The sequence below is a fragment of the Arvicola amphibius genome, chromosome 1 (assembly GCF_903992535.2).
Source record: "Arvicola amphibius chromosome 1, mArvAmp1.2, whole genome shotgun sequence".
Classification (NCBI taxonomy): Eukaryota; Metazoa; Chordata; class Mammalia; order Rodentia; family Cricetidae; genus Arvicola; species Arvicola amphibius.
In genome coordinates this window covers 180,447,205-180,473,246 of record NC_052047.1, presented here as the reverse complement: position 1 = coordinate 180,473,246, position 26,042 = coordinate 180,447,205, and the positions used below count along the sequence as shown (strand labels likewise).

The 26,042-nt window shown below is 42.9% G+C and overlaps 1 protein-coding gene across 1 annotated transcript in view; it reads right to left on the bottom strand.

Moving 5' to 3' along the window:
- The window catches only part of Cc2d2b (coiled-coil and C2 domain containing 2B), an 82,912-nt gene that overhangs the window by 34,244 nt on the left and 22,626 nt on the right, over positions 1–26,042 (bottom strand). The window contains exons 9-20 of the mRNA XM_038316070.1: positions 23,953–24,162; positions 20,541–20,638; positions 18,826–18,966; positions 15,070–15,163; positions 14,797–14,915; positions 12,005–12,182; positions 11,005–11,155; positions 8,805–8,952; positions 6,062–6,200; positions 5,161–5,364; positions 3,747–3,839; positions 1,534–1,625 (exon numbers count right to left, since the gene is read on the bottom strand). Of these exons, the coding sequence (XP_038171998.1) occupies positions 1,534–1,625; positions 3,747–3,839; positions 5,161–5,364; positions 6,062–6,200; positions 8,805–8,952; positions 11,005–11,155; positions 12,005–12,182; positions 14,797–14,915; positions 15,070–15,163; positions 18,826–18,966; positions 20,541–20,638; positions 23,953–24,162 (1,667 nt within the window). The remainder of the gene's footprint in view (positions 1–1,533; positions 1,626–3,746; positions 3,840–5,160; positions 5,365–6,061; positions 6,201–8,804; positions 8,953–11,004; positions 11,156–12,004; positions 12,183–14,796; positions 14,916–15,069; positions 15,164–18,825; positions 18,967–20,540; positions 20,639–23,952; positions 24,163–26,042) is intronic.

Here is a 26,042-nt window from a genome sequence, read left to right as displayed (position 1 = left end):
ACCTATGTGAGTGGAACAATGGCCTTTGCCATCAGAAAAATTACACTCACTAGAAAAGCTGGTCCAGGAGTAACTAAATGCTCAACATATCGAAGAATCGGCCAGTTCTAGGAATTCTCCTATATCTGCCATTAAAAAAAATCTGGGAAATGGAGAATGGTAACAGATCTGAGAGCTATAAATAAGGTGATCCAGCCAATGGTCTCTTTACAGCCTGGAATTTCCTTGCCTTCCTTATTACCTAAGGAATGGTCTATTACAGTGATTGATTTAAAAGACTGCTTGTTTAGTACACCTATACAAGAACAGGATAGAGAAAAATTTGTCTTCATGGTGCCCAATTATAATAATTCTCAACCTGTTAGAAGATATCAATGGATGATCTTGCCACAAGGAATGTCAAACAGCCCTACATTGTGTCAATATTTTGTATAACAGCTGTTAAAATAATTCACAAACAGTTTCCTCAATCTATAATTTACCATTGCATGTATGGTTATCTTACTGGCTGACTCAGACACAGATACCTTAGAAAAAAATGTTTGATAAAATAAAGAGAATTTTGCCTTGTTGGGGATTAAAAATTGTTCCTGAAAATACACAAAGAGGAGAGTCTATTAATTACCTAGGATATAATATAGGTTTACAGAAAGTTCAACCACAGAAAGTACAAATCAGGAGAGAGCAATTATGAATTCTTCATTCATTTTCAAAATTTGCTGGGAGATATAAACTGGCTATGGCTTGCAATTGGGTTAACAACTCAAGAAGTAAGTAATTTCAAAGCTTACAAGGTGATAAGGACATAAATAATCCAAGAAAATTATCATCTGAGGCTGAGAGAGAATTGGCTCTGGTAGAAAAGAAATTACAAGATGCACATATGTCAAAGACCAGCCTCAATGAAATTTATACATTCCAGGGTAGGAGCGTGAGGATTAGAATTTTAAAGCAAAAGAAACAGAGATATGAGAGAAATAAGAGGCTGCAACACAGAGCAACATCAGGAGGGACATTCAGTGAATCCTTTTTATTTAGTCAATACCTGATAATTATTATTGTATATAGTTTTATTGTGTTAGAGTTAAAACAAAATTTTTCTTTAAATTAAAAGGAGGAAATGTTGTAGGATATTTGATCATACTGTGATACTCTGAGACTGTGGAAATAAAGTTAAGTGAATCAGGGGGCAGAGATAGCAACTAGCTGACTGGAATTAGCCATGGAGAAGCCAGGAATACAGATAGAGAAGATGCACAGGAAGGAGTAGGGAGGGACTTAGAGATTTTGTGGTCTCTGATCTGGGAAGTGCAGAGAGAAGGTCAACTGGTGACTCCTCTGCCACTCTTTGGATCTGTTAGGTTTTCACCCCAGTATTTGACTCCCAAGTCTTTATTGGTAATAGAACAATTTAGACAAACACATCACTGTAGTTTTGACATGTGACATAATATTTTTAAAATACAGAGAACCCAGAGGATTATGATGATAGTAGCTTAAGGGTTTTCTTGCACATTTTATAATCTAAAGTACCTTGTAGATACAATTTCTTCATAGTCAGCCACAATATCTGATAAGTTAAATTTGCTGACTTTGATGATTCTTTTCATTATCAACCTTCTCACCTAAAGAAAAATCCAGAAGTTAAAAGAAAGGGAGTGTTTCTGGTTTAAGGCTATGTATTTTCAATGTTTCTGGTTTAAGACTATGCATTCACAATGCTTCTGGAACACTATGTATTTTACCCCTTGAGTTTTCAAGCAGTGAAAGGAAGTTAGGTAAGTAGAAATATTGCTATTTCTACCACTATTAAAATTATTCTCAAAGCTCAGTTATGTCAAAGAAAATTTCTTCTATACCCTTACCTTTCTTGTTCCTTTCATTGTATCCAAGTTCCTTGCTCAGTTTTCCCAGCTAACTCATGGTCTGTCTGCACTGCTAGACACAGTTTTCGCTAAGAAAAAAGATAGTCCCGGGAGCTCATTTCTACAACAATCCCTAGTGCCTAGCACTAAATCACCTGCACTTATGACTCCCTCCAGTCCCTCTAAGGCTAAGCACAGGTCCTATTCCACCAGCATGGCAAGAGTCAATCAGAGCTGAGAGTTTCACTGCTGCTGCTATAAACCTTGATCTTTTCTTCTTCTTTTTAAAATTGGAGTCAGGGTCTCAGTATATAGCACAGGCTGGCATGATCTTAAGTGGTCCAAGCTGTCCTTGAACTTGCAATCTTCACTCAGCTTCCCAAGTGCCGGGATTACAATTATGTATCATGAAACCTGGCTCAAATCCCCATTCTTCTATGACTACAACAGTCTCAGGAAACTCTTCCCTCTCCTCCAACTCCAGTCTTCATAGTAGATGTAGACTTTCAGACGTGAACCCAGAAAGTAGAGTTGGTGACTTTTAGCTTTCTGTCCTGCCACACATCATTCTGGGGACAATGAAACCTCAAGCTTGATTACCTGCTTGAATTGTTTAGGGAATGGAGTGGTGGCAGAGAATGGGCAAAATATCCTGCCACACAGGCAACAAACTGCCCCCTTGAAATTGAACTAGATCTCTCTTCCTGCTGGCATTTTACATGTAGAGTTCTATTACCTGGAACGTTCTTTTCCAGGAAATTCTATGATTATCTTCCCCACCTAGCTCGGGTCTAAATGATCAAGTAGTGAGTTATTGACCAACTATTATCTTCCTATGGGCTTCCTTTCTTGACCATGTTATTTATAATTATACCCCCTAAACACACACACACACACACACACACACACGTGAAAGACAAAGTTCATATCATTTTCTTCTCTTTCCCCTAACATGTTTAATTCTCTCAAATATTTATTTTTATTATATTTATTTTATTTTATTATGGCTTCTTCTAGAATATAAACTTTGGGAGGTCAGGACTCATAGCAGATACTCAGTAATGGTCACTGAATAAACAAATTGAAGACCACTCTGAAGAAATGCACTAGCTTCTTAGATGTTATCATTTCAACAAAACATTATCGAATGATCCTTGAGGTAGCTGGGACTGTACACCTTACAACTATAGCTCCAGCCTTGGCTACCCATGATGCTATAGCTCCAGCCTTGGCTACCCATGATGCCCATTCAACAGCAAAAAAATCTAGTGCACACAACTTATGTCCCATGGAACTGATATAAAGCTCAACAGCATGCAGCAAACACGGACAGTCACTCGAGTGAGACCAAGGGTTAAGAATCCATAGACCTAATAGGTCTCCAGGGTAAACATTTTCCATTATCTGGGTTTCTAGTATTATTGTGTGAACCTGCCAACCTTGCAGGTCTAGACTAACCTCAGATCACAGTCTTTACACAAGCTTACACAGCTTTCTTAGTGCTCCTCCCTAGGATTTGTTCACGCCTATCAGGCATCCTCAGCAATTGCTCCCTTAGCCCTCAGTAGAGCCAGCTCACCTCCTTCTTGGATGTTCCACAAGGTGTAAAAATGATATGAGTTCTCTTTCTTTGGAAGTAAGCACATTTCTCCATTTTCCAATATGGCAAACTCATTATTAGAGCATATCCTAAGCCTTGCTTTTAAAGTGCAGTGTTAATTAGGATGTGGTAAGAGTAAGACACCGTAACTTTCTTGCTTCAACAGAAGCTAGGTCTGTGCTCTCACAGTGAGTATCTGTGGAGACTATCTACCGTGCACCCAGCAGAGGGGTGCTCACCCAAGTAAACCAACTACATTGACAATATCATGCTCTCATTACCTTTCTCAGGAAATTGACAGAATTAATCCTTTGGGCGGTGATAGAGTTCACATCTGAGATGGGTATATCCTTCTGTGCCTGACTTTCATACTCCTATAGAGAGAATGAGGTTAGTTTTGCCTGAATGTAATATGGGAATCAAATCCGAAGTGCTCCAACAAAAATACTGTAAATTTGTTTCTGTCCATGAACAGGGATGGTGGCAAACACTCCTCAGAAGGAACTTCCTCTTTTGATTCTCTCACTGAGAACTGGCCCAAACCAGTTTATAACTATATCCCGTTTTCTTCTGGCGTGAAGTCGATCGATCTTTTACTTGTATTAATGCATTTAGTATAAGCACTTGCACGTGGAGGGCAGTTCGCAGGAGTGGGCTCTCTCAGGGATCGAACTCGGACTGTCAGGCTTGGCAGCAGGTGCCTTTATCCTGAGTCATTTACAGGCCTACTGATCTTCTAAACTGTAGTGACGACCAAGAGAAGAAAATGAGGAGATGAGAAAAATCATCGGTTTACCTTCCTTCTTTCCCTCTGAGCCACGCCTAAGGAGCACCCACGACACGCCTGACTGAGCGAGGACACGCTCCCACTACAGCTTAAGTTTTAAATATGTTGAGAGGGGCCCTGCCTAATTTTGCCTGTGTAGCTTCCAGATGACCGAGAGGATATCAGAATCTGGCCTTTTTACTCAAGCTGGCTGTCATCACCCTGCAGCGGCAATTCCACTGGACAGGAGTCTCCGGGCGGTGGGAAACAGTTGTCTTTGAACTCTCTCTCTGAAAAGCTCCAGTGTGGGGTTACGACGGTGGCTACTTTCCCAGCCGTCCTCTCTTACAGTCCCCTGCTATGAGACTGGTGGGAGCTGGTAATGTGTTTAAAAGCGGTCCTTTTACTCCCCCAACTGCAGACAGATTGATGGCAGCCACCAGGAACTCCCGCCCGGAGTGGCCCGGAAAGCACGTGTGTAATGGGCCATCACTGGCTGAACTCAGCGGGCTGCAGCATACAATGCAACGTGACCAGCACTTCTCTTGCCTCTTTTTCGGATTCTAAAGATCTGAATTGAGATTTGTCCTACAACTAATATCTGTATTCACTGTGATAGTATTCCTTTCCTGACTCCTCCCTGGAACCGCAATAAATTGGTGATATATTTTATGAATACATCAGTCCCATTAATCTGGACGACAGCGAAAGAATTTGAGCTGTGAAGAAGATTGGATAATACTACATTGGAAAGTCAAGCTAAGGCCATGATGGGACTTAGGTGATCTGTACATTTTTAATATCTAAAGAGAAAGGAAGGGTCTGAGTGTTGATTATTAATTACCAAAATGAATAGAGCTGAAGACAGGTTTAAAGCAGCAGGCTACCGACTCTCATACAATGAGCTGTGTCTGAGTGGAAGCCAGTACCTGGAAGACTATGTCTGGAATCTCCTTGTCATAGAGGGGCATCTGCTGCAGAAGGAAGAGATCTAGCTGGCCGGCGTTTCTCAGCTGCAGCAGCTGGAAGCGTTTGCTCCTTTTCATTTCTTCCTCAGACACAAAGTTAAATTCATCTTGCAACTGCTCAAGACGGAAATATTTTGGGATTTCCTGCCCTTTATGTCTCAAATACTGTAAAACACAAACACGCAAAGTCTTTACTTAGGAAATTATTTTTGACTCAAGAATTATTTCAGAATACTATTTTCGCTCCATCAGCAGTGAGGTCTGTTGCAGGCTGAGTGGGCGGAGCCACTGGACCTGGGGAGGCACGCGACCTGTGGAAATACATGCTCTGGCGGGCATGCTTCCTAACGTGACTGATCAGGACTCACACAGAAAGAGAAAATGCCGATGTTGCATATGAACAAAAGGCAGAAAGGGGCATGTGGATGGACTAGGAGCACCAGAGCTGGAGGGTGGCTGTGATAGACACTGTCAGTGTGACATGGACGAAGGGAGGTCAAAATAAAGCATGCTGGGAACACAGAACAGTTCGATTGCCTGTAGGGATGAGCACAAGTGGCCACATAATGGTGTCTGCGTGCAAGAGAACCTTTTTAAGTCCTCTTGATATATCACTTTCAGTATCTACTAATATGGCTGGTGTGTAACAGACGCTAGCCTAAAGGTCAGCCTGCCAACCACCAGGTTTAAAGCAATCGTTTCAGCTGATGCATTTCTAATGTCTTTCCAGTACTCTGACTGAAAATCGTATGTGCCCCCAATTCTACTTTCACATGCACCCCGAGCCTCTGAAAAAATAAACAGCAAATAATGAAAGAGGAAATAAAATATGTTTATAGTATTGATAGTTTCTAAAACTTACCATAATAAGCTCTGTTATATCGGAATACTCTGGATTATTTGGATCGATCCTGATGTCATCTGCCCAGTCAGAAAGCTTTTGCGAGTTCACGGGCCACGGGAGTCCAGGAACACCTCTGGCATCAACATTCCTCAGCACACTAATGTGGAGAAGATATTCTGTGACTCTACCTACAACATACAGGTTACACACTGCACAGGCTAAAGCCCACCCATGGTGGGAACCTAGAGGTGAACCCACCCACATCCTGTATTTAAGGATAGAAGAAAACCTTTCTTTATGATACACGGACTGGTGCTCCTCACCTTCTAGTCCCACCACAGTTTTCTGGTAAATGGTAAATTGTAGTGAGGAGCTGTGGGCCGGATTCCTGCTGCCCTGCTCCCGCATGCTTAGCTTTACACGCAAAATAACAACACACAAATTGTATTCTTTTAAATACTGCCTGGCCCATTATTTTCAGCCTCTTACTCACATCCTGACTAACCCATATCAAATAATCTGTGTAACACCACGAATGGTGTCTTACCGGGAAAGATTCAGCACTTCTGACCTGGTGGATGGCTTCATCGCATCTGGCTCTCTGAGGAGAGGCATGGCATCTAACTAACTTAGGAGAGGTGTGGCATCTGACTGAGCCATCTACCTCACTTCCTTCTTCTTGTTCTGTCTACTCCACCCACCTAAGGGCTGGCCAATCAAATGAGCCAGGCAGTTTTTTTATTAAAACAGAAGACCCTCCCACATCAGTAAATGACAATAATCTTGCTAAGGATAAAACTCTACAGGTATTCCATCTGTGCCGTTTCCAATTTGCAGAGGAGCTGGAATGCAGTGGATGCTTAAGTGACTAGTACTCTTTGGTTGTATCCTATAAATTCTAAACATAGTAATGGGCTAAGTATTTTATGTGATGTACAATACTAAACTTTAATCCAAATAATTGTTTGTGTAAAATCAAGAAAGCACACAATGGAACAAAATGAACCTAAGGGGCTGGCAGCATGGTTCAGTGGGTCAAGGTGCTTACTACCAACCCTGATAACCTTAGTTCTATCCCTGGAGCCCACACAGTGGAAGGAGAGAACTCTTCTAAGTTGTCCTCTGACCTCCGTGGGCATTGCAAGCATGCATGTGTAAGTAAATGTGAAAATAAAATAAATATACAAAACAAATAACTCTAAAATTTTTTTAAAAAACATTGTCTTTAGGTTGTATTGTCATCACTGAAATATAACAAAAAAATGCAACTAAGTATGCAGTTTAGGCCAGGAGAGTCAAGCACTGGGATAGCTAGATTCACGATATTTAATTTAACTCTAGACTAAGAGCAGAAAGAAGGCAACCTTAGAGTATGTACTTGGAGTTCTCAAGTAACTTGATGTTTTCATAGATATGTTTTTACATCTCTGATGGCTGTTATCAAGCTGTGGCTGACCCACCCCAGGACATGATGACCACAAATGAAGTCACAGCCATGACAGCTGGAGTTCGGGTCAGTCTTTCAGTCTTCCTTTTATTTCCTGTTTCTGAACTTGAATTCTCTTTCTATCTTTGTTACAAAAGATATCCAAGACCTGACATCCTTGTTATCTTGCAACATGTTTTCCTTCCTCTTGGGACAGTGTTAGCCCACATGCCCCAGAACACAAGGGTTGAGGCAAAACTTGAATGTTCACAAGTAGACTGGAGAGAGAAACTTACACAAGATACCTTCTAAGGAAGGAATATGTCATTGGATTTCACAGAGTTCCATGACACTTGCCTCACAAACTATCACGAACCTCAGAACCATGTTGCAGTGACTTCCCTGGATACCCCACTGGCATTCAACTATGGCATCAGTGGCGAACCACTTCTACCAACAAATGCCAAGTCGGCTGCACTGTCTCCTGGCTCAAGGCCGGTGGGAGAACTGAAGACCGCACTGTGTGGATTAAGATAGAGTACTGCAAGTACATTCTAGAAGTCTAGGACTTTCCTTCCACCACGCGATCCAGAATGAGTGGGAAAATGTAAACCCTCAGTAACAAACTCTTTGAGTGTCTGAGTCTTTGCAAGTTGAGGACTATGGATGGAAATCCCTCTCTAGCTGTGCATGTGACTGTAAACCTAAGCTGGGAAGAAACACGTCCTTTACACAGAAAACAGTGCCACAGTGTGAAGAATCAATGAAAAGTTAGCAGCCTACAGCTATCTACAGCCCCCTTTACTGAAAAGCTTCTGCACCCCAATAAGCCTCTCTGCCGATGCAATAATCCGAATCAGACCAAATCAAATCAAGTTAAAAAAAAAAGCCAAGGTTTAATGGACACAAATGCTCCTGGATGGTTTTCCAGGCCATCCCCACCCCCACCCCCATCCCCATCTCCATCCCCACCCCCCCACCCCCATCTCCATCCCCACCCCACCCCCCACCCCCACCCCCAGAGGAGATGGGAAAGGAAGACCAGAAAACCATGTGTTTGCTTTCTGGGGGCATTTTAAATACCCCGTGGGAGTGTTCTTGAGCATCTCTGGGGAGGGTTCATTCATTGGCAGACTTTGTCGGGGCAGAGTCTGGACTGAGGCAGCTCCAGGGGAGGGGGCTTGGGATGGAGCTTCCATCAGAACATTCCAGACTCTTTGGGTATATGGATGCCAGGGGCTGGAGCGAAGCCTTCACCCAAACATTTACACGCACATTTTATGGGATGTCTGGCTGAGATGTAGAACAATGTTTCAAACATGAAAAGTTTATTACCTACAGTACGCAGATCGCAATGACTGCGATACAGGTGTCAAAGGGATTCCATTTTCATCTAAAGCCCATGAGAGAGAATAGCTAAGTTTTCCTGAGGTTAAAAGACAAAGTTCTTCATTCTCACTTCCCTCGAGATTAAAAGGCACATCTGTTTACAAAAGACATTTAGAACACATCACTGGTTTAGAAATCCACAAGCTGAGGGATGGGGGAGATGATTGGGTGGGCAAAATGCCTCGCGTATGAGCATGAAGATAAGTTTGGATCCCTAGAACCCATATGAAAGCTTTCTGTGACCCCAGAGCTGAGGAGGCAGAGACAGGTGGATCCTGGAGCTCAACTGGGTGGAGAGCAACGGTGGAAGTCACCCATGGCAGCCTCTGGCCTCCATCTTGCATCCTTCCTCTCCCCTCTAAGGTACTACAAGGAGGATTGTCTCAGACTGCAAATGAGAGGAAAATGTGGAGCCAAACACAGAGATGAGCATCTCACCATTTCTTATGCCTGGGAATAGCAGATACACCCTGTAGCATCGTTACAGTCATTAAAAAGGAGGAAGTCAGAAGCAAAGTCCCCCCCACCCGCTCACTGGACTGGGAGATAGCTCAGAACAGGACCTTAGTGCAGCTCATCAGCACCCAAGTTAAAAGTTGGGCATGTGACACACCTACGCAGTCCCGACTAGGCACACCTGTGGCACACCTACGCAGTCCCGGACTAGGGAGGCATGTGGCATACCTCACCAATCCCAGACTAGGAAAACGGGTAGACAGATTTTTGGAGCTCACTGGCCAGCCCACCTACATTCACTAAGAGGCTTTGTCTCAAAATAAGGTAAACAATGACTGACAAAAAGATATCTACCTACACACACAAGCACAAACACGCATACCACACAAATACATAACACACATACCTACACAGACACATACCACGTAAATACATACACACCACACAATTACACACATACACACACTAACACTCCCACATTCAACACAAATGCACACACGCCCCACACAAAACACACCCATAAAGACACACACCACGCAAATACACACTTACACCTCACGCACACCATACAATACACGCTTACACCTGCACAGACACCCAAACCCCACACAAACACATGTACACACCCCAGAACTCACATTCCAGAGCCCACGCTGCTCCTGTTCTGTAGGACAAGGAGAAACACAGGCATTCTTGGCAATGTTTAAGTTTCCCAAAGACCTGATTCAAGACAAACTCTTAATCTAATTTTGACACCTGGATAATTTTTTTTTGTAATCAAATACTGTAAATGAGTTTTGTTTTTGTTTTTGTTTTGCGGCGGGGGGGTTCCTTGTGTAACAGTCCTAGCTGTCCTGGAACTAGCTCTTTTAGACCAGGCTGGCCTCAAACTCACAGGGATTCACCTGCCTCTGCCTCCCGAGTGTTGGGATTAAAGGCGTGCACCACTACAGCCCAGCCAATTTTTTTTTAAGACTTGCTATGGATCCCAGGCTGGCCTAAACCTCATTATCCTCCTGGGCCTTCTGAGAGCTGGGATCACGTACTACCATAGTTAGTGTTGCGTAAATTTCCTCCAGAATGAAGCATTCTGCTTTGCAGGGAAACAACTCAAAATAGCTTCAGGAAGTCCCTGAAACTGACCAGATTCACTAAAACCGCCCCCCTACTCCCACCCCTGGCAAAAAGGAGCAATAAAAGTTGAGAAGCCCCCTGAGAGGAAAGGAAGTTGAGCTTCCAAGAAGACTCAGACCAGACCAGTTGCTTGGGAGAAGCAGAGACCAGCCAGGCTGCCCAGAAAAGTTTAGACCAATGGGAGCACCTGGAAAGAATGCCCTCAAGCTGTTGAGCTGCCTGCAGGCTGTGCGGCGGGCTCCAGGTCCCCAGCTTTGTGAGCTGTCACTCATGCTGGGGTGGGCTTTGGTGATGCAGCTGTCTTTCAGTCATTTCTGCTCCTGTAAGCGACCTCAGTACAAATCACTGGTTCACAAAGTTGGACTTTGGTGGTGTGCACTTTGGTCTGTTGTGGGCTCCCTATCAGTGGTGAATAGATGTGCATGTTGCATCTCCCCCAGAAAAGCTGTGTCACATAACACCCAGCTAGGATTCTCTACTTATGAGTGTGATCCAGGCTCATTTAGGACTTGGTGCCTATGAAGAAAGCCCAGGAGAGGAGATGTTCAACACTCACTGCTCCCTACACCTCCATCCATCGGTGCGACCAGTTTATTGGAGCTAAATTCTGTGTATTCCAGGGTAGTCTTGTCTTTCAGCTCCGTCTTGTTAGGTAGAGGCAGATAGAGTTTAACCAGTAAACTTGTCCTCTTGCTTATTTCATAAACCTAAATATAAAATAGATAATTGAGAATTCAACAAAATGCAAAACAGGAACAACAGAAAAATAGAAGAACTCTCAATAACACACCAGTATCATTTTTGAAAAATACTATATAAAAATAGCACTGTTCTATGACATTTTCCTTATACAGTAAAGGTGTGAACAGGAAGCTGGCAGGTCACAGGGCGATGGGCTCACAAAGCAGCAAGAACAGGAAGTGGGGACAAGCTACAAAACCTCAGTTTTGTTTTCACATTGACTCACTTTCTCCAGCAAGGCTCCGCCCCATAAAGGTCCAACAGCCTTCCCAGACAGTGCCACCAGCTGAGGACTAAGTAGTCAAACACGCGTGCCCGTGAGATCAGGGCCTGCCGTGTGTTCGTCTGTCCACTTTCTTAAAGGGATGCAAGATAAAAGCAACAAGGAAGGACGAAAGAAAAAAGGATGAAGAACAGGCATGGCAAGAGTCTGAAGCCACCAGGTCTGGGCTGGGCAAATGTGCAGCGATTGTTTGACGCTCGTGCTACGCCTAGGCCTTACTGTAGCTTTAATCAGGTCACTCGCTATGAAGAGAAACACTGCATGTGCAGGGCTGACAGGAGCATTAGTAAAACAAAGATCTGAGGATCAAAACCAGACAATTCTGTGCTTAAGACATGAAAGCCCACAGCAGAGGTAGATTATGCATTTATTAATTGTAAATATATTACTAGCTATAGACATAAGGCATTCCTTAATATAAAAGAAATAACCTACTATATATATATATGTATATGTATATATATCAGGCATTAACAAGAAAAATGACACACTTGTCATAAAATAAGACACAAAATGAATGAAAATGGCATACCTTCAAGCAAATTGTTTCGGGCCAGTATAACAGTTGAATGTTAAAAATCTGTTGAAACATGACTTTAAAATCAAGCTGTAGGGGAGACACGGAAGTGCAAGAAACCTGCTTATCATTGTAAAATATTTTGATAAAATATTTGAGCTTTTGAATTTTGGCTCTCCTTTTTTGCTCATATCTAAAAAAAAAAATCAAACAAGTCATTAGATGACCCACAAAATCAGAAACAATGTAAGATGCTATTTTTTTCCTCAAAATTACCTTAGGAAGTTAAAAAAAAAGAATGACTATTTCAAATGATAAATTCTATCTTTAAGTCAAATAGCACCTGCCTGCGTGTGATAGAGATGTTCTCTTTATAGTTAATCGTTTTTGAAGAAAGACAGATGTACATTCAAAAATAGAAAGGAACTAAAAGCAAGGTTTGGCTGTTAATTCTGCCTAGCCATATCTCAAAGAAACTATTAACACCCACCAGATGTCTTACAAGAGAGGGAAGGGGAGGCTATAGTGAGGGGTGGAGGGTTTGCATAAACAACAGAAACACACACACACACACACACACACACACACAATTGTAAATCCCTTAGGCTCCAGGCTGTGCCCCTTTCCTGCAGGGGCAAACACCATAACAGGAGAGAAATGGGTCACTTTCTCTATGGAAACACTTGTTGGTCATAAAATGACCTAACCCGTGAGGTTAGGCCCAGTGAAGAGTAAGGCTTGATTTTAGAACTGTTCTTTGGAGCTAAGCCCTAGACCTAGGCCTGAAACCGCCTGCTCCCCATTGCCATAATCAATTTATGGGCCAGAGTCTCTTCCCATTGTTTGTCTACTCCTCATAGCCCTCTCAGGAGGTCAGGGGGCAAACTATGTTTATTGTGTCTCCCCTTCTCTTTCATCTTCCCAGTTACCCCCGAGACAGCCACCCTGTGTGGTGCTCTCAACAACATAAGCACAGATTGCACACTAGGATGTAAGTATAAAACCACCTGGTGCAACTCAAAAGTTGTACTGTGTGACCTGAAAAACAATGCCTAAGCTCACCGCCAAAGAGGTAGGCCTCAGGAGCAAACCCTTGGCAAGCCACCCCACAGCTCAGATACAGCCTAGCCCAGCACAGGCCTTGATATGCTGAGAACTAACCCCAAGGTGGCGATGCTAGGCTGGTGAACCAGTCCCCAGAGGAGAGCCCTGATAGCCCGATAACCGCACAATGGCCTGGTACAAGAACTGGACCTCTGGGAATGGTCTCTAGAATCACACTGCTGTGCTTCCAAGACATGGCTTCTCTAGCCTCCGTGTTGATACCCATCAGCAAGGAGTCTTTGAGATTCTGTGTGGCCAGCCCTTTTTTAGGTTCTCTGACATGTAGGTCCTCTTTCCTTTCTCCTCTTCCCTCTTTCAGGTCTCAGGCTCTCCATATGTCTAGAAATGAGGTCAAGCTGAACTACAGAAGGATTTCTGGCAGTTAGACAGAAGCCAGCATTCCTCAGGAGCTTATAAAATGGGTTTTTCCATGCCCCAAAGGAGTTCTTCCTCCCAGCTAACCTCCATATAATATAATATAATATAATATAATATAATATAATATAATATAATATAATAATGCAATACAATCAGCTCCCTATAATCCACACGGTTTGTCCACCCCTGCTCTCTGTGCTGCCTCTTCTCTACTCTCTGCTCTCTGGTGTGCTCTCCCCTCTCGTGGATAGTCCTGGCCATGTCCAGTCTACTCCCCTTTCTCTCTGCTCTGGACTCTTTCAGATGTCTTTGGATATTTTCTCTCCCTTATTTACAAAAACCTTCCCCCCAAATGGAGCGGTCATGTTGACCATTCCTTTACTGCAGCCCATGGTTCGTTTCCCTTCCTTCTTTTGGATGGGCATTTTGTACACATTTTACCTAATAAATTATCTTAGGCTCTCATTAAAGGGCCTAATAAAAGGCTGGGTTTTTTTTTTTTGCTGTACCTCTCAGAAAGAGGTTGTGGTGCTAATTGTGCTTTCTGTCTGCTAGTCTTTGTGTTTTCTTTTCAATCCATTTGCTTATAAATGTGCATATTTACTGAAATATTTTGTCCATGTTCCAGCTCTGGGCTAAATGATGCATTCACAGTGCTCAACAATGAACTCGTCTGCCTCCTCTGGGAGAGAGAAGTAGAAAACTAGATGCAGTTCGGCGTCCTAAGCTGCAATATCCTGTTTACGGGAGATGGAATCTGTAAGCCTAGTGGATGGGAGAAATCGTCTCTTTATTTACACATATCGTCTTAGACAAGGACAAGGAAGAAATCTGGGAAAGAATGAAATCTGTACTGTCAAAGAAAGCAACTGTCCAAGGGGCCCTCTTGATATGGAGCAGTTTTCATAAATGCCAGGTGCTCTATAATGAGGCAGGTGACTTTATATCCCCACCCCTACCTGAATAAAAATTACTATCATGACAAAGTATAAAACTTACTAATATATTGTGCTAGCTAGTAAAAACAGTATAGGCTTTACTGCAAGTTAAAATGATTAAAATGACTGAGTTCTCCCTCAGGAATGTATTTGATATGTGGCCTAGAGCAACTTAATTATAATCTTATTCCATTAGAATAAACTCCCCCACTTCAAAGATGAGGATAGCATCACACTCCATAGAGCAACGGGGACAATGGAACGTAAAAATGCACATATGCAAATGTAGCAGTGTCAAACAAATGGTACTCAAGAAATCCTACATCGTTATTCGAAATAATACAACGGGCAACTGATGAGAAAGAAACAGTTTGCTGAGGTGCTTACAATGAACACTTGGATACGTTGGTTAGCTCTGCTGAGAAAGCAAGCCATGGCACCAGCATAATCGGCTTCATTCTATCCATTTCCATTCCTTCCAGGTCTGAAGCTGGATAGGGGCATCTCTAGAAACCAAAAGAGGAGGACGGATAATTTAGCATGGGAGCTGTTTACACTTGGATTTGTCTGCTATCTGTTGCAAGTTCCAAGAAGCATGTAGCAAGCCACGGGAGACTCCAGCAGGTTAAGATGGCCGGTGTCATCACGCACGTTACGTACCTCCCGTCTGTCTTCACTCTGAAGTGACTTTTCTTCCCCAGACACTCCTGACATTTCTGCTTGGTTCTGCTCATTCCATGTGTTCGTTTTTATCCTAATTAACAATAAATAAAATTCTTTAGAGCAGAAGTAATGTAGGTATTTGGGAGTTGCTAGAGAAAATTTTGAAAAAAAAAACCTTCCTAATTTTTTCTGCAGTTTTCACCGGTTTCTTCTTTGTGGGCAAATCTGCCACCAGCATTTGCAGACTTTTCGAAGGCCACCTCTCCTCAGGTGAGAAAAGTAGCCGGAAGAATGGGGATAATGTAACTGAAGGTCATGCATCTAAAATCCCATTTTTTCTCTCTTGTGGTTTAAGGCATGCAAACAAGGCCTGGTGTAGAGGTAGAACAAGGAAGGTAGCCAGTGGGAGAGCGTGGACCTGCTCCACCTGGGGCTGATGCACTAACAGTAAGAAGGTCACAGTGCTGGGACTGTTTCTGCTACTGTTGGCACTGGCTAACTCTCAGTACTTACTGAGCACGTGTGTGCCCTAAGTACTTGATACACATTGACTTAAGTCTCACAGCCGCGTGCAGTGGTCACTACTACAACTCAACAATGCTCTACTTATCTGGAACACTTTTTCTTCATTGACGGGTTTTGTGCTTTTCAGTTCCAAGTTTTGGTTTTTATTTTGATGCTTTCAGAAGAGAGTCGTTTGGGACGATGTATGCTCTGTTCGGAGTGTAAAAGGGCACAGCTACTCTGCAAAGCGGTTGGGAGGGTCCTCAGGGTGCTAACCAGATTACCATGTGACCCAGCAATTCCTCAGCGAGGCTCAGTCACGAGAGAAATGAAACCTCTCCATGCACATCAAGACTGATTACAAACAGGAAGGTGGTTACTTTTCCGGGTGATGTAAGTGCTCTACGGCTCTGGAATATATTTAAAAATCGACAAACTGTCAAGGATATCCTAGTAGAGCTGTTTGCCTTTCTGAAACGGAACACAGGGAGGCTACTGTGTGTAATACCTGTACAGGCTTGAGACAAGGGCATGCCTTCTGAAAACCCAGCCTCGCCCACAGCACTGCAGAACGCAGACCAAATACTGAAGTGCTCTAGGCCTGCTTGCATCTGAAAGTCAGGCTGATGTGAGGGCTGAATGCAGTTGGTGGGTGCTTTATGTGAAGTGCACAGCCAAACATTCGCAGAAAGACCAAGGGTAACCATTATTGCCTTTCTCTGATTTACAGCCACCAATATGCAATCAGCGGACTTACTGTACTTTAACGTAATCGCTCAAATGTTATGACATATTAAATCACTTAGGGAGATTCAGTTTTAAGACTCTTGGACTCAGACCATGCACCACACCAATTAAACAGGTACAGTGGCCGTTACAAGCCCTAGGTGATTCTAATGGACAGTAATTTGGAGAACTGGTGTTATTAATAAGTTCTGAGGCTTTTATATCTAGAATCCCTTTGGGATAGTTATTGAGGTAGAGTCATCTTGGGTTTGTGGACTCCTTTTTATTCTGAACCATTTGGAAAATGCCAAGATTTTGGTTAGTCTAGTAAGTGTAGGGTCTCCCCTTATGTGACTTCCATTCGTCTTCTCACACCTTCAAATCCTAAGCACTTCTTAGTGATCTGAATCCCCTCTAGGAAGTAGTGGCCAACAGAGAACATAAGTGAAGCCAATATCTACGTGAACCTGAGCTCTCTATATTCATCAGTGCTGTGGTTTGGAGTCAGTAACTGGTAGCAACCAGCTCAGACAGTTTCTCTCTACCTTTTAAAATGTGTGTGTGTGTATGTATGTATGAAATATACATTTATTTCCATGTATTTATTTATTTAGGTAGGGTGGGTGGCTCATGCATGTGAACTCCATGGCACACATGTAGAGGCCAGAGGACAACTTGAAGGACTCAGTTCTCCTCCTACTGTGTGGGTCCTGGGGACTGAACTCCAGTAGTCACACTTGGCAGCACATGCTGTCACCCACTGAGCCATCTCGCCAGCCCAGGTCTCTCGAAGCTTAAGGAAGTGGTGCTCACACTTGACAAGGTGAGTTTCCAGCCTGAATGAGATGAGCAGCTTTATCTTCAACTTCCTGCTAGTTCCCGACAGCCATTGCCACCTTATAAAACATGCGCCAGCTGAGACTGCCATTTCCTCCATGTCAGAGATCCAATCAGTCTCTCAGAATCATTAAGCGTGGTTAGACATTCTTTCCTGCTGTATATGCAGTGCCCCCCCACGCACACCCCTGCACCTCTGACTGTGGTAAAGTGCTCCCTGGCATTCCCTCTGTCTTGTGTTTGGGTCTCTCCCCCTCTTCGAAGCCACTTAAAGCCATTTCTCAAGTATCTGTTCCTGAGTCTCTCCTAATCTTACTCTCTCCCCTTTCCTTAAGGAGTATCATGCACACTGGTGGCATCAGCTGTTAATATAAGCTACCACCTTCCACGTAGCTGTTCACTCTGCTGCCTCACTGAGGGTACTATGAGGGAACGTCAGATTCTGTGCCCCAAGCCAAACACGAGAAGGAGGCAGCATATCGGTGTCACACATTCCTGTCACAAGTCGTCTTCTCTGGAGAGGTGGCTACAGTCTTGTTGAGTTCGGATCGACCAGGACCAGGCTGGTTGGTAGGACAGGAACAGTGAAGTTGTCCAGGACAGAGAGTTCTCAGGAGCATTAAACATGCTGCTTTCCTGGTTCATCTGATGGGTACTTTAGGATCACTGGGGCTAAGTCGTGCTAGGATCATCCAAGTCACTGACACTTTGGGATTTAGTACAGGCGTTTCTAAGTTAACAAAAAAAAAAAAAAAAAAAGCACCGTGGCAAATCCCAGCCCAAATTTGTTTAATGCTAGGAAAAGTCAACAGTGAGGACTGCAGTTCAAAGCAGTGGGAATAAGACTTGGGGAACACATACTATGTGCTCAAGGTCTCAATTCTGAATAGCCTTGTGGTGTCTGTGGCTGTCCTCTGGAGTTCATGGTGCATGGGTGTGTTGAAACAAGTTCAAGTTCATATTGATTTGGGAGTTTAAGATGAAATCCCATGCAGTGTTTGGGTTTAGGCACTGTCAGAAATGCTTTTGTTAAAAGCTATGGCACAGTAGAGGAAAAACAGAAAACACACCTCCCCTACTTGCCTGAAACGACACTCACCCTTAGCAGTTTTGGAAAAGATAGACGCAGGACAAAGACTTGTCAGGAGGGAACTTAAAATGCGAATTCCCATATTATAGTAGACACACTTTTATGACTCAGTCTAACTTTTTCAAATATGTTTCATTATTTTTTATGTGTGGAGTATGATTGCTGGATCCATGTTCAACTTTGTGAGAAAGTGCCAAAGTGCCTCTGTGCCCATCAGCAGTGTGTGGGGATTTTTGCTGCTCAGTACCCTTAGCGGCATTTGCTTGACTTTTTGTTTTCAGCCATTGGACAGGTTTGCTACACTGTTTCATTGTGGCTTTAACTTACACATCTCTCTGGCATGCTGCTACTTGTGTGCTCATTTGTTCATTTCTTGTCCACTTACATCCCGGTGTGCATCTGTCCAAACCCTTCGCCCACTTTTCAACCAAGCTACCTTCTAGATGATTCGTAAGATTTGTTGAGATCTTCAAGACACAGGCCTTTACACATAAAATCACCGTGCTCCTTCGACATCTTTCTCAGTGAGTGTGGATTCTCCGTGTCTGCAGGCACTTCCTCGAGGACTAATGAACACAAACAGAGCGACCACTTACCTATGAAACTGCAGCTTCACTGGGGTGCTTGTAAATCCTTGCTTTTGCCGGAGAGATTTCATCTGTTTCCAAGTCTGCAAAACACTGTGCAGTAGGGCGTGGTCCTTTTCCCTTTCTGCGTCGTACAGTCGCTTTGTGTCACTGTGAAAAGAATTGCAGACCGAGAGTGGGCTGCTAGGCTAGAGCTGTGGGTCACTTGGAGCATTGTAGAACATCATACTGGACTGAACCGATCTGCTCCCCCTACTTGATGCACATCTGGAACCTCAATCTTAGGATGCTTTCCTTTTGTCCACTGAAAATGCAGCAGAAATGGATTCTGCAAAGGTTTTTTTTTTTTTTTTTTTTTTTTTTTTTTTTTTTTTTTTTTTTTTTTAATTGCTATTCAAAAGCGCTCTGCTCTGCTAAAATGTGAGCTTTCTGGAAAAAGGGAAATCTCCTAGCTGAAGAGTCAGAGGCATCCCAAAGGAATGGGCAGGAGATGCCGGAAGAAAGAAACCATAAAGAAAGGGGCTGGGAGCCCTGACATTTTGGTGACGTTTCTTGCTATGTGACATTGAGATCATTTGTGGTTGGTACTCTGCTATTTATGACCCAAAGTGTAAACCAGTCAGTGCTTTTATTTGCTTGAATATAAACTTATAATACATAAGTTTTATGTTCTATTTGGACAGCCCTGCAGCACTAATTTAGGAACAGTTCCTACATGTTCAGTTTCAGGATCTCAAGAGACATTGATGAGAAGTAATGATGGGGATGATCCTGCATATCGGTCATTCTAGGAAGGAGCTGGAGAAAGACTGTGGTTATTTAAAATTACGTGGGGGTAGAGAAATACCATTCAATATTCAACCTGTATCACTTTCTTGGTGGGCAGAGCCTGCTCTCAAAAGTCCTTTTAATAAGACATTAAAACCCACCATCCATGACCATGTTGATGTCCTAATCAACTTTAAAGACCCCACCTCCAAATACTGTTATCAACAACCCATTTGGAAACTCCACTGATAATACTGTTGAGTGACTAGATCATGAGGATTCTAACTAACTTAACTAAAATCTGGTTGTACCACTGGTTGGTGGTGGGGCCTCGCTGGAGGAAGCAGGTCACTTGAGCATGACTTTAATGGACACATCTAGCATCTTACTTCTCCTTCTGCTTCTTATCTGCATGCTATCAGCTCAGTATCCTCCTCTGACACATTCTCCCCTGCCATGGCTTCAAGCCTCCTCAGGACTATCACATCTTTTGGAGCTCCCTATGATGAGTATCAGTCTAGGTAACGGCTCTCAGGTCACCTGGGCTGATTTTCTCTTTCACAGACTAAAGATCTTATCTCCAAGGTCACAGACTTCTCTGTCTGCTCAATCCGCTTTTAAACCAAGTCCTCCTGTGAGTTTCCTTTCCAATTACTCTACTTTCCAGCTCCAGACTTTCTCCTCAGGAATTCTGCAAAGTTTTCCATCAAGAAATCTTTCATTGGTAGATATTAAACCTACCAGTGTTTTCTCATGGTAGGTCTACGAAATGTTTCTACACAAACACAAGCCTTAAGGAAAGACTGGCGACATCTCTGTAATATGTAGAAAGTTCTAATTTTTGAATTATATATATATATATATATACATATATATACATCCCAGAGCCAAGCACAGCTTATCATCCAATCTACTTAATAAATATTTGATGCACGCAGGACTCACTCAAAACCTACCTTATCTGCCAGTAATAATCTTGTAATGTTTCCCCGGTAAACTGGTTTATTTCTGTGTTTTTGCTAGCGTGTTTGGTAGTCTCTGTCAGTGCTTTGAGCTGCAATCAAGAAAAGAGGTTTTTGCTATATTTCATATACATGTGACTGCTGCTCTAACTCATCTGTAGAAACCTAAATCCAGATGTGTGCAACGGAAGCACACAAGTGTGTGCTTATCCTACCTTACATAATTTAATAGTTGTTTAGTAATGAAAACAAGGTAAGACTAGACCAATAGATGAGTAGAAGAGATGGTCTTTATGCACATAATAGTACATAAATATATTCATCAGACTACAGTAAAGACAGCTCTTCAAGTCAGTACAGAAATGATGCTGGTAGCCCCCAGGCTCAACTTTGGAGACAAAGCATCAAGTTTGGAGCTCAATTTTATCCAAGACACACATAGGCTAAGGGCTAGAGTTATACACACATATCATAGTAATACATGGAAGAGTATTTATAATTTAGCCTGTCAGATTCCGGACACTATTAGCTGCAATTAAATGATCATCTTTCTTGGTTAACAGAATAAGGATTGATTTGTAAGACTACAATGTGGAAATATGTGACAAACTATGATCTCAAATAGCTTATTTTATGTATAGGGCCATGAGTTTGAACAGTAAAGACAAAGCCACTTTGTGAATATATTCATGGACAGTACTCTATGGAGATAAAAATTAATGTTGCTACGGGTATTAAAGATGAGATAATTTCCCAGGTTTTCTAGCCACAGCCTGTGAAAAAGCTCCAGGAACACCGCAGCACCAACCAGGAACCTGGCACCAGGCGGTTGGGCACTATTATCTCTTTGTGATTAGGAAGCATGGTCCTGCCCAGGATCATGACATTCTAAGCAGGACAACAAGTCCCATACACAGGCCTGGCGCAGTCCACCTCAGGCTTCAAGGAAAAGACATGAGCCCACTCAGAAGCTTACGGTGGCAGGCAGACGGACACTACTATGGTGAGCAAATGTATGGTGTGGTATGGGAGAGAGAGACAGAATGGGTCATGTCCTGTGGACAGGGGCATAGCTGAAGAGCTGAAATAGGTGAGGAGCAGGTTGAGGTGGGTAGCTTGATTGCCACCCAGGGCCATGGTGATGTCTGGACCCGAACTGTTGCCAGGGCCTACGTCTGGGTTCATGGCTCTGATGTAGCCTCAGTTTCTGTCGATGTCCATGGCTCCTGGTACCATCAAAGGCTGAGAAGATAGGGCTGTACAGAGTTTGGCCCAGCCCCTCACTGGCTGCAACACTAGGGAGAGCTGGTTCTGCCCCTCACTGGCTCAGCAGAATACTCAGGAGGAGACCTACACCTCACCTGGGCAGCCAGCACAATAGAGCTGACCCTGAGGGCATGTAAGCAGGAGAACTGGCCCCTCTCCTTGGTCACTGTTGCAAGGGACAATGCAGGAGAGCTCACCCTGGTGGGGAGGATGAGGGAGAGCTGGTGGGCTGACCAAACCTGCAACTACCCAGGCCCAGAACCAGGGTTATGAGTTGGCCCAGTCCAACATCCACCTCATCCATGATCCACAGGTGCACGTGGAGGGGCCAGTCCTGCAGATCCAAAGCTGCAGGATCTCCACAATGCAGGATATCTAAGAGGAGTACCAGTGATGGCCCAGTACTAATAGTATAGCAGAAACCAGAGGCTTCGAACCAGACCAATGAGTCTTTGCAACGAACACTTACAAGTAAAGACATATAGATGAAAGGGCTCATTGTGTGACTCCCTGTGTCACACTGCAACTTCCATGACAATTTTTTTTTCTTTTTTGCTCTTAAATTTTATTTTATTGGGGGAGCATTGCAAGGGCAGAGGGCAGATATGAAGGGACAGGAAATGAATGAGATCGAGGTACATAATGTAAAAGACACAAAGAATAAATAAAAGGAAAGTTTAAAAAGAGATGAGATAAGTATTTGTTAGGCACATCATATAGAGCAAAATCTGTAAATAAAATTACTCTCAAGGACCTATATCAACTTCAGAATCAACTCCTCTGTGTGTGAACCACTCTATACTAAAACCTAGAATTTTTGGTCTTCACAGGGACTGTTCTCATGTTACTACTCTATTTCTTCCTCCTATTAAATTCGCTCACACAATCAATAACATATAATTTAAACAGATGAACCAAGTTCTGGTATTTTTGCACCACCACCACCACCACCACCACCACCACCATCATCATCATCATCATCATCAGAGAAGGTTTCACTATTTATCCCAGGCTGGTCTCAAACTGAAAGCAATCTTCCTCAGCCTCCCTGAGCTGGAATTACAGGTGTCTACCATCATAGCAGGCTACACCTGTAACTAACCAACGAACAGTCATTGAAGTACAGTTCATATAAAACTTTCCTGAGACACCTGGTGGCTCTGTCAACATTGCACAGTTAGTGAAGTACTGTAGTATTTAATTTCAAGCAAACTCAGTTGACTGAGATCTACATTTTTTTTTCTCTGAGAGAACATTAGTTAACAAAACACTTGGGTGCCAGGAGCCCAAAGAAAACTTAGAGAGGTGACACAATAGTCAATGGATACATCTCTAATGTTTCTCTAGAATTTATAACTCTCTTCATGATGTCCATAGATAACTACTTCAATTAGTCATCCTCAGAAAAAGACTGTTCAATTTCACAGGAAGTTCAAGACTGCTACTTATTTGAATACAAATGCTAAATTGCAAGATGTTAAAGTCGTGCCTCTTAAAGCCATTTATGGTGGTTTGAAAGAAAATGGCCACCAAAGGGAGGGCACTAATAATAGGAGGTGTGGCCTTGTTGGAGTAGGTGTGGTCTTGTTGGAGGAAATATGTTACTGTGAGGGTGGGCTTTGAGGTTTCATATATGCTCAAGCCATGCCTAATGTATCAGACCACTTCCTGTTGCCTGTGAGTCAAGATGTAAGAACTTTCAGCTCCTTGTTTAGCACCATGTCTGCCTGCATGCTGCCTTGTTTCCCACCATGACAATAATGGACTAAACCTCTGAATGTTAAGTAAGCCACCACAATTCAATGTTTTCCTTTTAAAGAAAGAGTTGCCATGGTCATGGTGTCTCTTCACAGCAACAGAAACCCTAAGACACCATTATAATTTCAAATGTTCTTGCATCATAGAGCCAAGAGCAGCATGGACTAGTAGATGTTTTATCTGTGGCAAACATCCTATGGGGCAGGTTTGAGGCTATCTCCTCAACAAGTCACACCTTCTCCTTTGTTCTCAGATCACTGTTCTAGTGGGTTAAATCTTTAAGCATTAAGAGAGAAGGTTCTCTGCTAACTGTTCTATTCCAAGAGCGTCCTCTTTTAGTAATAAGTGTTGGGCCCTAGAAAGTCACCAGGAGCCCCCTCACCTTCTCATAGAGCAGCTGCGATATGCTCTGCTTCTGCCTGTCCTGGAAAGACTCACAGAGCTGGAGCAGCCTGGCACATAGGACTTGTTCTTGATTGAAGAGCGGGTGATGGCTGAACTGCAAGCCCACGATGTTAAGATCTAATTGGTACATTTCCCTTTGACCATCCATTCTGTTCCTAAAACAGCATCCCAGGTCAGATTTCACTGCCTTTTAAAGAAAAATATGTCCAAGTTTATTTGATTCTGTTGCCTTCAAAACCACAAGTAACTTTTTCTTATAAAATAACATGCCAGGCATATTTAAATTCCAGAGCTTCAGAACTGTAAAGGCAGCAAGTGGTTCGTCTTTGAAATTATTTGCACTCTTAATTTAATAAAATAGTTTTATATTACATTTTTCTTTTTTATTACAATATCTTATTTTAGCACAGAATCTTAATCATCTTTCTATAAATTATTGTCATCTACATCATTACTGTTTACATGGATGTTGAACTTTCAATTTACAAGACCCAAAATAATTTTTATAGGAACACCATGGCAAATTGTTACAACTTTTGCATTAAGAGTTTTGTCTTGTGAGTCAGAGTTAAATGGAGTTATCTATTAAAATTATTTATGAGTGAGTATACTAGGAATTGTCTGAAGAGTCCCTTGAAGGAAGCCAGGCTCTCTAAGTGGTCTAAGGACATCATCCTCTTCTCTACAAAAGATGCCTCCATTTGGACACTAGATTTCACCTCTGATGTGGGATTCTCCTCTGTATGCTATGAATATATTTTATTACCATTGGTTAATAAAAAAGCTACTTTGGCCCATAGCAGGGCAGAATATAGGTAGGCAGGAAAACTAAACAGAATTCAGGGAGAAAGAAGGCAGAGTCAGGAAGACATCATGTAGCTGCCAAAGGAGAAAGATTCCAGAACCTTACTGGTAGGCCATAGCCTCATGGTGATACATAGATTAACAGAAATGGGTTAATTTAAGATATAAGAGCTAGCTAAAAATAAGTCTGAGCTATATTGGCCAAACAGTGTTGTAATTAATATAGTTTCTGTACAATGTGCAATCTCCATTTATACACCTCCATTATAATTGTTTCAATCTGGAGCTCTGAGATTATAGGCAAAATGTTTTATCTTTGACTCAATCCGCTGTTTTCAATTTAAGCATGTGTCTAAACTTGTGTGTGGCTGATTTTTAGTGATGTTATTTGAGAGAAATGATGAGTTACTTAGCATCTGATTCCCAGGACTGGATCCACCTCAAAAGGACAGGCCTGAGTCCCCCTCTAGATCAGTCTGGTGTGAACTCACCTCAGAAGGACAGCCCTGAGGCCTCTCTCTGGATCATGCTGGTTGTGAACTCACTTTAGAAGGACAGCCCTGAGGCCTCTCTCTGAATCATTCTGGTGTGGACCCACTTCAGAAGGACAGCCCTGAGTCCTCTCTCTAGATCATGTGTGTGTGAACCCACCTCTGAAGGACAGCCCTGAGGCCTCTCTCTGGGTCAGTCTCGTTTAAAAGACCTACTGCTGGAGTTGAATGGGGCTTTTTTCCTCTGAAGCTCACATTGAAACTACTGCTAACAGTTATTTAGAAGTAGCACCGAGTGGGACTTTTAGGATGTTATCAGCCCTCTTTTCTCACTAATCACATGATTAGTAGCTGCGTTTGATTAATGGTTCCTTAGTCTGCTTTCTATTGCCATTAATAAAGAACAGGGTTAAGAACAACCGGGAGAGGAAAGGGTTTACTTGGCCCACATGCCCTATAGACTTGGCCTACAAGTGGAGACATTTTCTCAGTTGGGGTTCCTTATCCCAGAATAACTCCAGTTTGTGTTAAGTTGACAAAATCCTAACCAGGACAAATGGATGAAATAGTTCCCTCAAGAGTGGGTCATCAGCTGTAAAAGTCTATTTTGCCAAGTCTCTCATGTGCCCTGCCTCTTGCCAGGACATGCTGCACTGTCTTGGGACTCTGCCAGTGCTGTAGGAAATCCTTCATCCAGTAGACTTTAAGTTACCTGCCCACTTGGGCATGGCCTTTTATACTATAAATGCTGATGTAAAGCATGCCTGCTCTC